The 15,357-nt window shown below is 48.7% G+C and overlaps 4 protein-coding genes across 4 annotated transcripts; 2 read left to right on the top strand and 2 right to left on the bottom strand.

Annotated features, from left to right (window-relative positions):
- Nucleotides 1-403: 403 nt before the first annotated feature.
- On the bottom strand, nt 404-3,151 carry P175DRAFT_0494090 (putative membrane bound cation transporter; the record flags this gene model as incomplete). Its single annotated transcript, XM_040896005.1, has 10 exons — nt 404-464; nt 517-703; nt 758-1,931; nt 1,984-2,061; nt 2,113-2,184; nt 2,238-2,345; nt 2,397-2,412; nt 2,466-2,468; nt 2,534-3,011; nt 3,148-3,151. 10 exons carry the CDS (start codon nt 3,149-3,151, stop codon nt 404-406), a joined length of 2,181 nt encoding a protein of 726 aa, XP_040751711.1.
- A 2,403-nt stretch (nt 3,152-5,554) lies between these two features.
- Nucleotides 5,555-7,194, bottom strand: P175DRAFT_0440125 (UbiD family decarboxylase; the record flags this gene model as incomplete). The annotated part of the gene is made up of 3 exons (XM_040894007.1): nt 5,555-6,097; nt 6,156-6,270; nt 6,344-7,194. The coding sequence occupies 3 exons, from the start codon at nt 7,192-7,194 to the stop codon at nt 5,555-5,557; spliced, it is 1,509 nt and encodes a 502-aa protein (XP_040751710.1).
- A 968-nt stretch (nt 7,195-8,162) lies between these two features.
- Nucleotides 8,163-8,855, top strand: P175DRAFT_0438710 (UbiX family flavin prenyltransferase; the record flags this gene model as incomplete). The annotated part of the gene is made up of 1 exon (XM_040893925.1): nt 8,163-8,855. A coding segment is annotated over one exon (693 nt), but the record flags the coding sequence as incomplete, so codon positions are not given.
- A 1,344-nt stretch (nt 8,856-10,199) lies between these two features.
- Nucleotides 10,200-14,988, top strand: P175DRAFT_0558505 (anoctamin family protein; the record flags this gene model as incomplete). Its single annotated transcript, XM_040900845.1, has 8 exons — nt 10,200-10,666; nt 11,866-11,959; nt 12,011-12,164; nt 12,222-12,516; nt 12,574-14,204; nt 14,549-14,555; nt 14,629-14,729; nt 14,787-14,988. The coding sequence occupies exons 1-8, from the start codon at nt 10,481-10,483 to the stop codon at nt 14,986-14,988; spliced, it is 2,670 nt and encodes an 889-aa protein (XP_040751708.1). The 5' UTR covers nt 10,200-10,480.
- Between the last annotated feature and the right edge of the window lie 369 nt (nt 14,989-15,357).

Genomic DNA, 15,357 nt, shown 5'->3' with positions numbered 1-15,357 from the left:
ACTTGCTATTCCTGCCATTCCTCGTATCATTTGTGGATGAGCAGAGAAATCCTGACATCTTGGGAAATTCCGCAGCTGCGTTCAAGTTCGATTTGGAGGAGTTTGAGCAGTCCTGCTGGATTATAACCGTACGCCGGATGTGGGATGAGGATGGTGTTTGATAGAGAGTCTTTTGCTTGAGTATTTATACAATCCACTACGCAACTACATACATGAACATAGTCAAAGCGGCATCCATAATTTATATGTACTGTAACTAGGGCTATGGCTTAGAATGGGCTAGTCACAAGATAATCTCACTCGACAATCTGGTCACCAATTCAAGGAACCTCTGCAGACTATTGCTGCGAACCCCCGCTTACTTGCAAAGTATCGGCAAGCGTAGCCTCAAAATATGAATGGCTTATCCAGCAGCTCCGAGGCTACTGGACTGACTGTCGCCGGGATAGTAGAAGGATGCAACCCTACAAAAGTATTAGCATTAGGCCCGCAAACTGGTCTCTGAGATGAACTTACGCAATGATCACATATGCAGCACATAGTAACAATCCCTCCAGGTAGTTCGATCTTCCATCCAAGATGAGGAAGTTGACGACAAAGGCCGTGACAAACAAGGAAATGGTTTCGAACAAGGTGAAGTACAAGCTCATATCCTTGTCCATGCACCAACCCAAGATAACGACCAGAGGGGTGACAAAGAGGGCTACAAGTAAAATTAGTTCCGGCTTAAGACACTGGGTTGGTCACCAAGGCTTACCGATTTGAATACTACTTCCAACCGACACACCAATAGCCAAGTCCATCTTGTTTTTGGTGGCCACAGTCACAGCAGTCACGTGCTCAGCGGCGTTGCCGACGATAGGAAGAATGATGAGACCAATAAACGCTTCACTAACGGGAGAGCTTGCAGTCATGTCAGGAATGGCACCGACAAGAAATTCAGCGCAAGCTGCCACTAAACCAGTAGACAAAAGCAACATGACAACTGCCGCAGTACGCGACATTTCAGGCTCGGCGTGCTTTGGGGGTTGTTCGGGGGGCGCATTGTTGTTGACCGTGCTGGGTATGCGGGCAGCGGCCCTGGCGAACTGAACAGGATTTCCGGCAGAAGGACGGTTCGCCATAGACGGGAGAGAATGGGTGCGACGAAGACTGCCAAAGTTGCCTGCTGGATCAGCTAGCGTGGTGCCGCTGACGGGTGGAGGGCTAGCGAACACGGTGTTGGAAAGTAAACGGCTCGGTAGGTTTGGGCGAAATGGAGAAGACCACTTGCGTGGAAGTTCAGACTCTCCCTCAACACGGCCGCCTGGTGCAGCTAGCTCCATAGCAGGGCCAGGAAGGGCCGGGTCTAGCTGTGGATCAGAAAGCGCGCTTTCCTTGGTTTCGTGCTTGCGAGACATTCTTCTCTTCTTCCGATCACGTTTCTTTTCTCTTTGGTTCTCTTCAAACTTGATGCTGGTTGCGTGGCCAAAGTCTCTAGAGTGAGGCCCATTTGGGCGATTGTTGTCATTATCGGCATTGTCTCGAGCATCCTCGCCAAGCGCGACAATAGGTGACCCAGTCTCATCACGCTGACTAGGGACTGATTCACTGGTAGAGCTCAGTTTCCGACTTTGGGCAATGGATGGCACGTCAACGTAAGACGGCTTTCGAAACAGCTCGGGTGAGGAAGTCCCTCGAGAGCTAGTGCTCGATTTGCGGTGTCTTCGGTACTTCATAGCTCGCTTGATGCGCTTGGCCGTTGTCCACGAGGTTGTAGTGTCGTCTGATTCATCAGAAGAACTACTAGAAGAGTCGGATGAATTCATAAACTCAGCCAGAACACCTGGGTGAGATTCCTCATCGATGATCTGTTGGGGTACGCTGGCGTAGAGATATGAGTGGGACTTGAGCTGGAAGATAATGTAAAACACATAGACAAGAAGTAGGACCTGGTAACAGAAATTAGACCTGAAATATCGAAAAGCTCTGACAATTACACACCACACTTGTTCCACGGCTAACTTTCAGGGTGTACCGGTTGGCCTCCGTACTATCTGACCAGGATGCATGGAAAGCGGTCTAAATTGAAGTTTAGCCCATGAAGAAATAGGCAAGTCGGATATCACAAACCGGCAAAAGCAAGCTAGTTACACTCAAGCTAAGTAGACAGGCACTCATTTGGGTGACGGTGCTGTTATAGACCTGAAAAGTGGTTATTATCACCTGGGACCACAAGGACTAAGTATGTTACTCACTTGTTCTTGAAAACGAAGACCTCCAAGGAGGAAGGCCATTCCGAGAATCAAAAGAAGATTTGCAAGAATAGATCCCAAAAGGGAAGCCTGGACGATTCGAATCTCATTCTATCGCACGTTAGAGACGCTATAAAATCCGCATGCATGGGCTAGTCTTACCTTGACAAGGGCAATACTGAGCGCCAGTACTGTTAGAATTGTTGCTGAAAATGAGAAAGGCAAACTTACATGCTATAGTCAAGTTAGTGCATGGAAATCGAATAGAGAGAGAGAGAGATAGAAGTGGCATAACATACAAAATAATCAGCTCTACTGCGTTACCGAAGGTGACATTCAGTAGTGCTCCAACCGTATCTCCCAGACGGCTGGCGACCGATTCAGTAGCATGGCTGAGCAATCCAGCCAAAGGAATGATCGCCACTGCGTTCATGGCAAAGACTACGGCAGGGTTTAGTCCAACAGCTTCCACAGCAATGCCGATAGGTACGAAAACCAGCAGGACATTGACCCAACTATGGCAGAGCGCATTCTTGGTGTGTCTGAGGAAGCGGATGGTTCCATCCTTAGCACGAGGGATAAGTCCCCGTTTCTGAGTTTCTGCATCTGTTGGCAACTCCGGGCTGGCCGAGTTGCCAGCTTCTTTATTCACTTGACCATTTTGGCGAGTTGATGCTTGCGCCAACTCTCGGGTGGGTTGAGGCTTTGCTGCAGCTTGAGGTTGAGGTTGTGAATTTCCACTAAACGCGTGAGCTTTCGCCCACGAGTGAATACGGTCTGTAATAATAGAAAAGACGGAGGCTGTCAGCATCAAAGTCGGATAATTTTCGAGACGCCACAATGGACCGATAGGGGAGGGGCGGGGGGGGGGGGGGTTTCTAGAAACAAAGAGCAGTATCCAGCGACCACTTACGCATGTATTTCAGGACCAGGACTGGTTGTGACAGTGGAATGGAAGGCAGGAAGAAGCCTAAAGGCAGTGTAGAAGAAGAGAGAAAAAAGGGGGGGGAAGAAAAATGAAGCAAGCGGAGCTTCAAGGACGGAGAAGCTGAGAATGACACAGGAGGCTTGGCTGGTTTTATGATTCCCAAAGTTGGGATGGATGATGTTTGCCAAGGCGCGACGGATGACGATGACCACACCAACCACGGAGAAAAAGCGTCAATGGGGCTGTGTAATTGATTTGACAACCGAAGTTGAGAATATGAGAATAAGAAAAATATCAACTATCTTTGAGTTGAGCCGAAAAGTTGAGATTCACAAAGCTCGTTGTTGTTGTTGTTGTTGTTGTTGTTGTTGTTGCTTATCTCCGACCAGACCCTGATGATTGATGATATTAATATACTACTACTATAGAAGATGTTCACCTGGTCTACGGATGATGCCGGTTCTTACGCACCCCAAAGACCAACCGGCTTGATTGCGCAGGCTGCCATTGCCCTTGGATGAATTTTCAATGTCAAGACGCAAGGAGGATTCCATGCAGCATTCTGGTCGGGGTTTTCGAGGCATTCGATGTGCTCCTCAGGCGCTTAGCCTTACTTTGGTTCTTCCATCGTATTCTCGCCTGTCCGGTCGAACGAAACCGAACCCAGATTCCTTATAAGGCTTAGGGCCTCCACCAATCACAGGGCTTTCTTCTTGCCAAGGGAGATTTTGATTGGTGAGGCTCCACTCGGAGTAGATTTTCCGAACCCCGATGGCGTTCTCTCCAATACCGTAATTTACAGCAGGTATTCGCCCTTGCCTATATCGGAAGTGATACGTCATGCTCGCCTTGTCGTCCAGATGAACATATGTACAGTAAAAGATGATCACTGGGATAGTGACGAAGAAGGCAACCCGCAGTTGGATGTTAGATCTTTCTTTCAGCGTCACTGAACATCCATGATACTCATTGCTTGCTCCCGAGTGTGCGTTGTTCAGATCAGAGTGGGAAAGGAGGTCGCTGGGATCTCCGAGACTGTAGTTCAAGTTCAACGTCAAGGACTGCCAAAAATGGCTGTTAGTCTCGTGCCCCTCTGCCTCAGGAAATTCAAAGCCCTGATTCACATTGCATAATAAATGTCTAAAATAGACTTACCTACTATCCCGGGTGGATTAACCCAGCTCAATACGGATCCGAAGAATGTACCAAAGACTGTGCTCTCGCTGGACATATAAAGATGGAAATCCAACCCTAGTCTACGCTATGTACTTATTTATCAACACTATGAAGCCTAGGGAACTCTCATGGAATTTCTAGAGCAAATACTAACCGCCAATCTTCTCGTTATAAAACACTAAATCATCCTTCACCCTTGCGTTTATGTAGGGAAGGCAACAACCCCTGCAGAAGCATATTTCTCCGCTTGAGAATTCTCCCCCTCCTCGGGTTGTTTATCTTGTTATGTACATTGCTATGCACGGACAGAACGGGAAGTAGTATCCGAGACCATGCACGATCATGGCCTTGACAGTGGAAGACAAAACTGGAGGGACCAGGTTAGCCTTGTAGCGGAGGATTTTGAGACACGCAAGAAGGTCCTTCTGTGATGAAACAGTATCCCGATAATTGGATTCGATAAAGACACTCACCAGGCAAAAGCTGGCACGGGAAACAAGGCATCTTAAACTCTATATTATATGATTAAGGATACAACTAGTAGTGTTCCTGTTCAGTCCAGGCAACTCTGAACCTCCGAGTTGTGTATAGGGACTCTACCGGAGTACTTATAACGTCCTTAATCTGACCCGGCCAAACTTCTAATTAGGATATGACCCTAGGAGGATATGTATGTACAAGATCCGCTATCCGGGATATTAGAGCGAAACTGACCTAGCAAGAGATACCATTATCAATCCTGCTGAGAAAAACACATGAACACCTTCAATTCACCGAGTACTCCGTACATCAAAGGTCTAATTGGGCAAGAGGTACTTGGCGCGTGCATCGAAGAGGAGAGGAACCTGAACCCTTACACGGCGCCTTATGGATGACTATTCCTCAATATTAGTCAAGAATGCGCGATTTTTTAGGTTGGAATGGAGCTGGATAGCATTGCTTTTGGACTTTCCACCTTGAACTTATGGCCCCTTTCTTCTGCCGCTAAATGCTACTGGGTCCACCTCCTATGAGACTGAGAAGGTCAGATACAAAGTGTTCAAAGAAATGATGCTTCTGCTGCTAGTATTAATAATGCTAGCACTATAGTTAACTATAACTAGTTAACCAACTATTCAGCCTAAGCCCTGGAATCCACTTTCGTCCCAACAACTTGCAGGCACAAAGAGAACAAATATTTCTCACTGTGGCTTGATGAACTATAATCAAAGAAAGTCTAATCCAACTGGCGGAACCCCATATTCTCCCAGTTCTCAAGGACCTTTGTCTTAAGCTCCTCAGGATAGGAATCTTTAAAAGACGCAGCCTCCCAGTCCTTTCCTATGGTATATTCGCCGGCAAGCAAGGCATCCGAAACAACCTTGCCACCTCTAACAGGTGACACATCGCCGTTGTGGGAGTTATACGGCACAAGTACGAAGGCCGGGACATCGTCGAAAAACATCTCGTCCGCGCCAGGTCGGCAGCGGGTAGAGAACGCCCACAGGACGTCTGCGCCATTGTAGACATCAATGTCTTCACCCACGAGAACCACCCTGTGAGTAGTGTAGCCGGCTCTATGGTTGAACACCAGGTCCCCCACTTTCTTGGAAAATTCCTTGGAGTTTGTCTTCATTTCCCTCAACTTGACGGTATCGATTCGGAGTGCAACCCATGTCACTTGGGACTCAAAGGGAGCGAATGCGTCAAGGACCGGAAGACCAGCTTTTTGGCACAGCTTGCGGATCTCAGCAGCGCAGAGAGAGCCAATCATTGTGTGCTAGTATTAATATATGAGTGATACTTATTCTTAGCCCCCCTAGAAGACATATACTCACAGTTTCGTCAGTCACTCGACCGCAGGAAGACATAGGAAGGATGGGGTTATTGCGGTACGTGATCATGTTGACCTTGTATTTAGGGCAATTATGAACATCACTAGGAAAGACATATCTTAAGAAGGGGGGAAAAAGGGGGGGAAAAAAAGTTAGAGAAACTAAATCTTCAAGTGGGCTACGAGACTTACCCATGCATTTCGCCAAATGGTCCCTCTGGTCCTGTCTCCGAAATCGACAGGGTACCTTCGAAAACAATCTCGCTGTTTGCAGGGACATGCAGATCGTTTGTATCACACTTGGTCAGCTCAATAGGCTGTCCAATTATAGCACCAACGTACTCAGCCTCTGTCACACCATCGGGGATGGGCATGCTACTGGCCATGATACCTGCGGGAGGAACACCAAATGCCAGGGCCCAGGGAACATCCTTGCCTATCTTCTTCCATTGTTGCTGAATTTGCCAGATATGTTGCGGCTCAATGACAAGACCAGTGAGATGATTCTTGTCGTGCACCATCGCACGCGCAATCGACCAGTTGGTCCACTTGCCATCAGGGGACTGGACGATATGCATTCCATAGGTTTGGATATACTTTCCACCATCAGACTTGTGGATCAAGGGCGCAGGGAGCTGGGTGAGATCGATTTCATCTCCTTCGAGCTTATTCTCTTTACACGGCCCGGTAGGAACAATGGATGGGGGGATTGGAGGCAGTTCATCCGCGGACAACATTTTGTCGAGGATATCCCGCATAGAAGCCGTAGGCGGAAGGGCCAGGTGTCGGGCAAGGCGGCCATATCTTTCCTTTGGTGACTTCCTCAGGGACCCGGGGGCGCCAAGAATACGGAACAGACCGTTCTTAGAGCCGATCAAGTTGTTAAACAGAGGCGCCTTGTCGTCCGTTTCGCAGGCAAGACGGGTGATGGCCGCTGCCTCGAGGTTCGGGTCGACAGGGCGGTTAATTTCAACCAGGTCGCCATCAGCTTTGAGAGCTTCAACAAAGGAGCGGAAGCAAAGATGAGGTTCAGTGGAAGCCATTTTGTACAATATGGGGTGTTGATGTGTGCAGTGTGATTGAAGAAGGAAGACCATTTCCCTCAAAGGTCATTATCACGGCGTTTTATATCCTGCTTCACACCCATTTTTCTGGCAGTATTCCCCCCATTGCTGCCCTCTAGGACCAGTACTAACAGGCTAACCTCTTGTTCTGGGCCCGGTCTCGATAATTTGGGATGGTCACTTTTGGGGGATTCGGAGACTCGGAAATCCCAACGATGATATCAACCGTGGTGTGCACCTTCAAACCGGTAACCGAACCTGGTGAGCCTCGCCTGGTTTTACTACTGATATCGTAGTGATATATGCATCTTGCTGCATTTGGAAGCGCCATTGCTGGTATTTCATAACGCACATGATCGTGCGTCACATAACTTTTCTCCGAAAATGAATGAAATGAGTCTCACGTCGCCCCGTGGAAAGTTATATCTCCGAAGCTCGGTGACTATTATGCCATCGAGCGCATTGCAGAGGATTTGTGTAGGGTGCGATCCTGGGAGCCGATTAGTTACGATCAACTCATTCGTCATGCCGAATTCGATTAGGTACATATGGACGAAATGTACAACCACTCTTTGGGAGCCCAAATATTGACCGCGAAGAGATTGATCGCGTTCTAGAATCCAAGGCAACCTGTCAGAAGCGTGGGCATCTGTAAATAATACCTCTACGAGTTATGTATTCTCTGAGATGATTCTGTGGTATTCCATCTGCAAATGAAAAGTAGCACTTTTGATCTCCCGAGTAGTCGAGTTTTCTAAAGTAGTGACGGACGAAAAGCACAGCGTTTAGGCTTAAGATATAAAGGAGGAAGAGCCCTTGAGAGTGCTTCCTGCCAAAAGAAGGCGCTTCCATACCTGCCCTTGCGTTATCATCGTTTACTCATACATAAGTCACAAACCCCTTATTCATCTTGTCTTTCCGCTAACATCTTTTCCAATATCAACCCCGGAACCATCAGTCCACAGTCCATGCGGCACTCCCCAGATTTAGAATCTGACAACATGCAGACAGCCGTCAACAGTCCCGCCTGCACGGACACCGCAGGGTATACCGGGCCATCTATCCCCCAACGCAAAAGAATCGTTGTTGCAATGACAGGCGCCACCGGAGCCCTCATGGGAATCAAAGTTCTCATTGCTCTACGGCGACTGAATATCGAAACACACCTGGTCATGAGTAAATGGGCAGAGGCGACAGTCAAATACGAGACAGACTACCACCCATCAAACGTGAAGGCGTTGGCAGACTACAGCTACAATGCCAACGATATGGCCGCGCCGGTTTCCAGCGGTTCGTTCCGAACAGACGGCATGATCGTGGTACCCTGTAGTATGAAAACACTGGCGGCCATCCACTGCGGGTTCTGCGACGATCTGATCTCCCGAGCCGCCGATGTAATGCTCAAGGAAAGGAGGAAACTGGTTCTCGTCGCTCGTGAAACGCCCCTGAGCGAAATTCATCTTCGGAATATGCTGGAGGTGACGCGAGCCGGGGCGATTATCTTTCCGCCTGTACCGGCCTACTATATCAAGCCGGCAACGGTGGAGGACTTGGTGGATCAGAGTGTGGGGAGGGTGTTGGATTTGTTTGATCTCGATACCAAGGATTTTGAGAGGTGGAATGGCTGGAAGAAGGCGTGAATGGGTTGCATTGTTTACTTCAAAAGGCGTTGAGATGTTTTGGGGGTATGAGTATTGGGATGGTTCCTTGTTTGTTTTATCCGCGGATAGTTAGATGTCATTTCTTTGGATGTATGTCCTATCCCTCTTTCTCCTCACGATCTGTAGGCTAACGCAGTCTAGAACATGTCTTAATTGTCAGTTCGGTACATACATGCATGAAATACGAAGAAGGGCTTTTGTAGTTCGGTTTAGTTTGGGGGAAAGCCGGAACTGCGAGGTGTCCGAGTTGAAGTGACAACTTTTGCCCTTCATCTAAGAAGGGAGATTCCATGTGAGCGGGACGAGGGGAATGGGATATTAAAGGAGGAAATTCACTTGAAAGTTTACTTCATCAAATTGCCTGTGTTCGAACCATACCATCGCTAAAGGCCAGTATTTTCATAGCCTACCACACAGCGGCCTATTTAAGGTACTTGTTTACTTTAGCGTCCAGGGTTCCGATACGCATCGAGCAGTAGAGGCCTACGAGTCAGCACAGATTATAAGAATGGAGCGTGTGGACTTCACACTGTGATATCTAGAAATCGGGGTGAGACGGTTAATGAGAACAACCTATAGCCTGGAATAAAGTTGAGCTCTAATGGAATAAGGGGTGATATACACCACTGTATTGCAATATTGACACCAGACTGGACCTTGATTACCACCTTTAGGGTTATCATTCTAGAAACATTCTGGCCGGAATCCGCTGGCTGACGTTTGTCTCACTGAACCATGTGTTTATCACCGAGTAGTCACAATACTAAAACATGCAGGAATTCTTGACTCTGAACGATGTAAGTGCCCAAGAGATATGGTTTATATAGTATAGGCGTGACAAAACCCTATCTTTACTGGAAACATGCAAAATCCATGCGTGTAAACTGCAGCTTACTTAAATACCACCCTCCTGACGGAAGTGTAAATTCCTCTTGAGCCTATTTATATACAGCCTAATGTAAGACTGGTTCATTTGGAATATACCTCACCTCACGTTTATGACAGTGATAAAGAGGTGCATGTGTACGCTCGTAAATCTCAATGGGATGTTGGAGATGACAAAAAAAAGAGACCAGTGTTGGCGAGGACTTCTTACACCGGGATGATAGTGTCTGAACTGCTGGTCTCTATTGCAATATATACTTTTACCTGGGCGAGAGCCAGTATTGTGTCTTGTCATAAACATGAATATTCTGGCAACCCTGCTGATCTATCTTGTTGTCACCAGGCAATGCAAGAGGGAAATATCAAGTAGCCGGAATTGATAACTGAAATGTCACAAGATACTCATGATTTCGCATTTCATCATATAAAAAAAACACTAAGCCATTGTAGTCGTAGGTGCAGCAGTCATTATCGTTCTCATCACTCAATATCAACCCACGTAATGCGCCATCCCGAGCCGTGATGCAAAAAAAAAAAAAAAGAAGAACTAAGTGGTACAGTATGGTACAGAGGATATCCCAATTTCATCTCAATATTAACCGGCATCACATCATGTCGGAATATGTGTATTATTTTGACGCTCTGCTGGATCAGTTAGTCTTGTAGGAATAGAAACAAGTCATAGTCCACACCGACTTTTGGAGGCTTGTTGTTCTCTCATGCGGTTTCCGGAGATGCGGGTAGTAAAAGAGGAAGAAGACGACAACAGCGAGGAGAACCACAAGAGTAGGGAGAAACATAAAGGTGAAGAGGAAAACGCTGAGGCCAAATGCGGCGTGCTGGCCAGGGAACAAGGGACGAAGTATGAGGTCGAGAGTAGCAGCGAGCATCTGGTCGGTGTAGATGTAGATCAAGCAGTTCAGGGCTTTTATTGGAGAATCGTTGAAGAGAGAATGGAGTGGGAATGCTCAGCCTGACTCCAGTAGGCGAACGAACAATTCAGATATACTCGACTATTGAAGGGGGTTTCCCAAGTGGAAAGGAGGGCCCCCCAGCATAGGGCTGCTGTCCTTTCTGCTGATCCCTTCGAGCGTGAGCTATAAAAATCCTGGAGGGGAGGAAAAGATGGCGTATTGAAGTTGTATCGGCGATACCAACAAATGTTGGATGCCTGTAAGGATGACGGATTATTGGTGGACCAACTGAATTTCGATTGGATGAGAGCAGGGATCTATTCAATCCGGGCCCACTCTACCGTGGGGCGTTAGTGGGTCCGAACCATAATATGCCCTCCCCAAATAGGACAAGTGCATTCGAAAGGTTCAGGCAGCAGAATTACTGGTACTTCGGCTCAAAGTACCACAGACTTGTTCCGACAATGATTGAATGAAGGGAATTAAAGGTGCCTATATTTGGAAGAGTCCATCTTGTAACGCGTTAATCGGGGGTAAGAGTCCATGCATGAGGTGGCCTGAGTTCCCCCAAAGACTTCCTTCGTCTCCTTGCACCTCCATTCTATCCTGAACTATACCTACAGACAGTACGACTTCACATCCACCCCTTCTATTCGTGTCTTCATTCACTCTGTTTACTCCGTAATTCCGAATGCAAAATACACCGTACATACAAGCGCCCCGTAGGGCTGAAGCTTGGCCCGGTTCCTCCGCGGTTTGGACGCCGGGGTTGGGATGGATCACACTGCCGACTATAAGCCTTTTAGCACTACTGAAATTAAAAGCGCTAGGCGAAATCTGTCCTCACTCCTCAGTAATTAAGGAAGAATCCCCTCTCCATTAAGCACTGGACAAGTGTGGGATTGCCTGCTTGTCCACAATGGAATTTGTCAGATTTAGTTAATTCTCCCTCTCCTTAACACCCCCCCCCCCTTCCCCCCGCCTGCTCCCCATGTTTGTGAAATTCGTGCTTTCCCTCGGCCTCATTCTTCTCTTGCAACTGGGTTACTGCAACTGACCAGGGACTGTCCTTCGTAAATAATGGACTCTTATCCCTCGCTGCAACCCTCCTGCTGCTGATGATGACCCTATCCGATCCATTTACTCGACGGTTTCCCTCATTCCCGACGCCCCAATAACCCCCAAGCCAGATGAGTCCGTTTTCCAGCCGCCGGCCCTTTGAACAGGCCGAATTAGAGAATCTGGGCGTCGACTGGGTCCTTCAATACCAGTTTGAGGATCTTAGTAAGTCTCTACATCGGCTTTGAGGGTCAGCTTCTTCTCACATTCATGTAGCCGCATCCCAAGCCACGGACGAGTTCCAGGCGCTTGTCCAAACCCTTGAGGAGGCTCATCTGCAAATTCAAGTACGACATGGACATGGAGCATCGCTCTTGATCTTTATCCGGGTCCCCCATGACCGCCTGGGGAACATGATATACCAATCCCGGTACGGATGCCTGACAGGGTCTCCGCAGTGAGACAAATCCAGGCTGACCTTGTCTAGAGTAAAAGACTGGCTGTACGGAATCACTCACGAACTTCCCACCGGCGTCAGGAAAGAAACAGTGGAACCGGACACTCCAGCCGAAGCCCTTCGATCGGTGTACCATGCAGTGACCTGGAGCAAATCACAGGGAGGCGCGGGAATCACTCCCGGGCTCGGCAAATGGAAGAATATCACGGCAGCATTTCCCCTACATGACCACTCTGCCAATGCAGAGCTCCTACGGAAATGGAGTAGAACGATCCTTCTGACGGCGGAAGATCTGGATGCCATCCGGGCGCTGTTTGGGGAAAAGGTACGATAACGCCTGGGGGATCCCTCAGTCCGTGCTGACGCGAGGGGATCTATCTAGGTCGCATTTTACTTTGCCTTTATCCAATCCTATTCGTCGTTCCTTGTATTTCCGGCTATTTCAGGAGCAGTGTGTTGGTATTATCTCGGCTCGTACTCAATCACCTTTGCAGTCCTAAACTGCCTCTGGGCCATTGTGTTTGTCGAATACTGGAAAATTCGAGAGACAGATCTTTGTATGCGATGGCATGTTCGAGGAGTCGGCGTTCTCAAGGTCACTCGTGCCCAGTATATCTGGGATAAGGAGGTCAAAGACGCTTTTACGGGTGAAACGCTTCAGGTCTTTTCAGCCTGGCGACAGTTTGCCCGCCAGCTATTACTAGTCCCGTTTGCCTCGATCGCTAGTTTAGCTCTAGGGGGCTTGATCGTCGCGACCTTTGGTCTCGAGGTCTTCATTTCCGAGGTGTATACTGGCTCCCTCAAGGGGTACCTAGAGTTTCTTCCCACCGTGATTTTCTCTCTCTCTCTCCCATCCATTACGAACGTGCTCACCAGCATTGCAACCCGCTTGACAGACTTTGAGAACTACAGAACCCAGGACCAGTATGAGCTCTCCCAGACCGCAAAGAAGTTCGTGATGCATTTCATCACAGCGTTTCTCCCCACGATTCTTACAGCGTTTGTCTATGTCCCGTTTGGCACTCGGATTGTTCCCTATCTCAGCATGATGCCGATCCGACGCGATTCCATGAGGATCTCTCATGAATTCCACGTGGACACCAATCGGTTGCAACAGGAAATCATTTACTTGTCTCTCACTGGCCAGGTGCTGAGCTTCGGGGAGGAGGTGGTGCTTCCCTACATCAAGGGAGTTCTCTGGCGGAAATGGCGCAATTATCAGGACCGAAAGGAGACTACGCGCCGTAGCCGACGTTTATCACTGGCCACCAATCACATCTTGGTTGATTCGGTGGAGGAAGCTACCTTTCTATCCCGAGTCCGAAGCGAGGCGGGGGCCGACGAGTACGACGTGCACGAGGACATCCTGGAGATGTGTGTTCAGTTCGGGTACTTGACCCTCTTTGGTGCAGCCTGGCCACTGGTGGGCCTTGGGTTTTTGATCAACAACTGGCTTGAAGTGCGGGGAGATTTCTTCAAACTGACCCGAGAATGCCAACGGCCGCCTCCAGTCCGCACAGACTCGATTGGCCCCTCCCTGGAAGGGCTCGAGGTTCTGACTTGGCTCGGAGCGCTGTCCACGGCGGCGATTGTCTACCTGTACCGAGATGGCCTGGCAGATATGCAGCTGTCATCATTCCTCTTGACGATCCTCTTGGCCGAATGGGCATACCTGGCAGCACGGTTTGCAGTGCGTACCGGTCTCCGCAAGGTCTTATCGGGGGCCCTGCGAAGCGAGTCTGCGCAGCGATATGCCTTCCGTAAAAGTTACCTCGACGCCGCCACCAGTAGCAGTCCAACACGGGGAAATCTGCGAGTGCGCTTCCGGGACCGTGTCAGTGTGTACACTACGGCCACTGAGCCTCCCTCCCCTCAAGAGGACGATGTCTTGCGGCGCGAGGGCCGCATTGAGCCAGAGGCGCAGTTCTGGGCAGCGACCCGATCGGAAACTATCAAAGATGGTCTGAGGCTGGTCAAGGCGTTCTGCAACTCAAACATCACCGAAAAGGGGGGGTAAGCAGATATAAATTTATGTTTTGCATGCATTCAGGCGGCCCAGTGTAGTTGGTTCTTGTGTTATAAATCTCCACATTTGCGTGTTTCTTATACAGTCTAGCGTTGAAATGTATGGATATAGCAATCTATGAACCTCGAATAAGGTGTAAATTCAAAGCATTAACAAAGTTAAGAATCCTCTACACCTCTTTCCGAATGGATACACCCCGTAATATTGCGGGCTGCTGCATGGCTGCGAGATACCCGTGCTCGTTCCCGTTGCATTCTTTGTGCGCAAGGCAATGATGAGCAGAGGGTTCACGGACCACAGATCACGGATCACCTCTCTGACTGAATGATAGGGCCTCGGTACCAGAATAGAATGCTCCTGTGAGTTCTTTTCCGTGTCTAGTGTACATATGCTTGTTGGGACGCTCCGCAGGTGGAAGATCGCAACGTCGTCATCTCACGGCCGCAGCCGAGCGACACAAGCTCGACCCCGATTGGCAAGGCATCACCAATAGAGGGGGTCTGGCAGGCACGGTATTTCTGTTGCGAGAGGCTTGGTCCTGTGCATTTCCATGCTGACCCGTAAATCAGACCGAAAAACGAAGTCTGGCGTGGTACAACTGGACTAGGGTTCCGGAGTCTCCGGATAACCCTCTCCACACTGCGGTGGCTGAGGGAATTTGGACTGGGCCGACGTGTATTTCAGGTTTTCTTTATTTCTTTTGGTTTCTTATTCGGGTGTGTATGTGTATATCGGAATATGAGCAGTCGTGACGCAAACGTGTGCTCTTGACCCCTGCTATATTGACCAAACATATCTCTTTTTGTAGGTAGTAAAGAAACAATCTAGATCTTGGAGCCTTGAACACTCACTCTCCTCTTCCAAAGTACAGTAGACTTACTTCCCAGCAGGCTGAAGCATACATGACACCGCATCCTGTAAACTCTCGAGCAGCACAAGGCAAACATGATGAAATGATCTGGTTGGCGCGCTGCGTTTCAGGATAGAAGAGATCAACAAGGCTTAGACTAGGGTAATCTCTGGGCGATGCAATTTCTTTTACATTTCGACATTGTGGCGCAGTCCCTGAATCTTCGCTCTATAAAACAAACGGCACCACCCGGCCCCAGGCAGACCCTGAATAGCTTTTTATATTCAAGA

This window comes from Aspergillus ochraceoroseus, assembly GCF_002846915.1.
Source record: "Aspergillus ochraceoroseus IBT 24754 chromosome Unknown P175scaffold_5, whole genome shotgun sequence".
Lineage (NCBI taxonomy): Eukaryota > Fungi > Ascomycota > Eurotiomycetes > Eurotiales > Aspergillaceae > Aspergillus > Aspergillus ochraceoroseus.
Note: the sequence above shows the minus strand (reverse complement) of the source record. Positions and strands in the feature narration are given on the sequence as shown.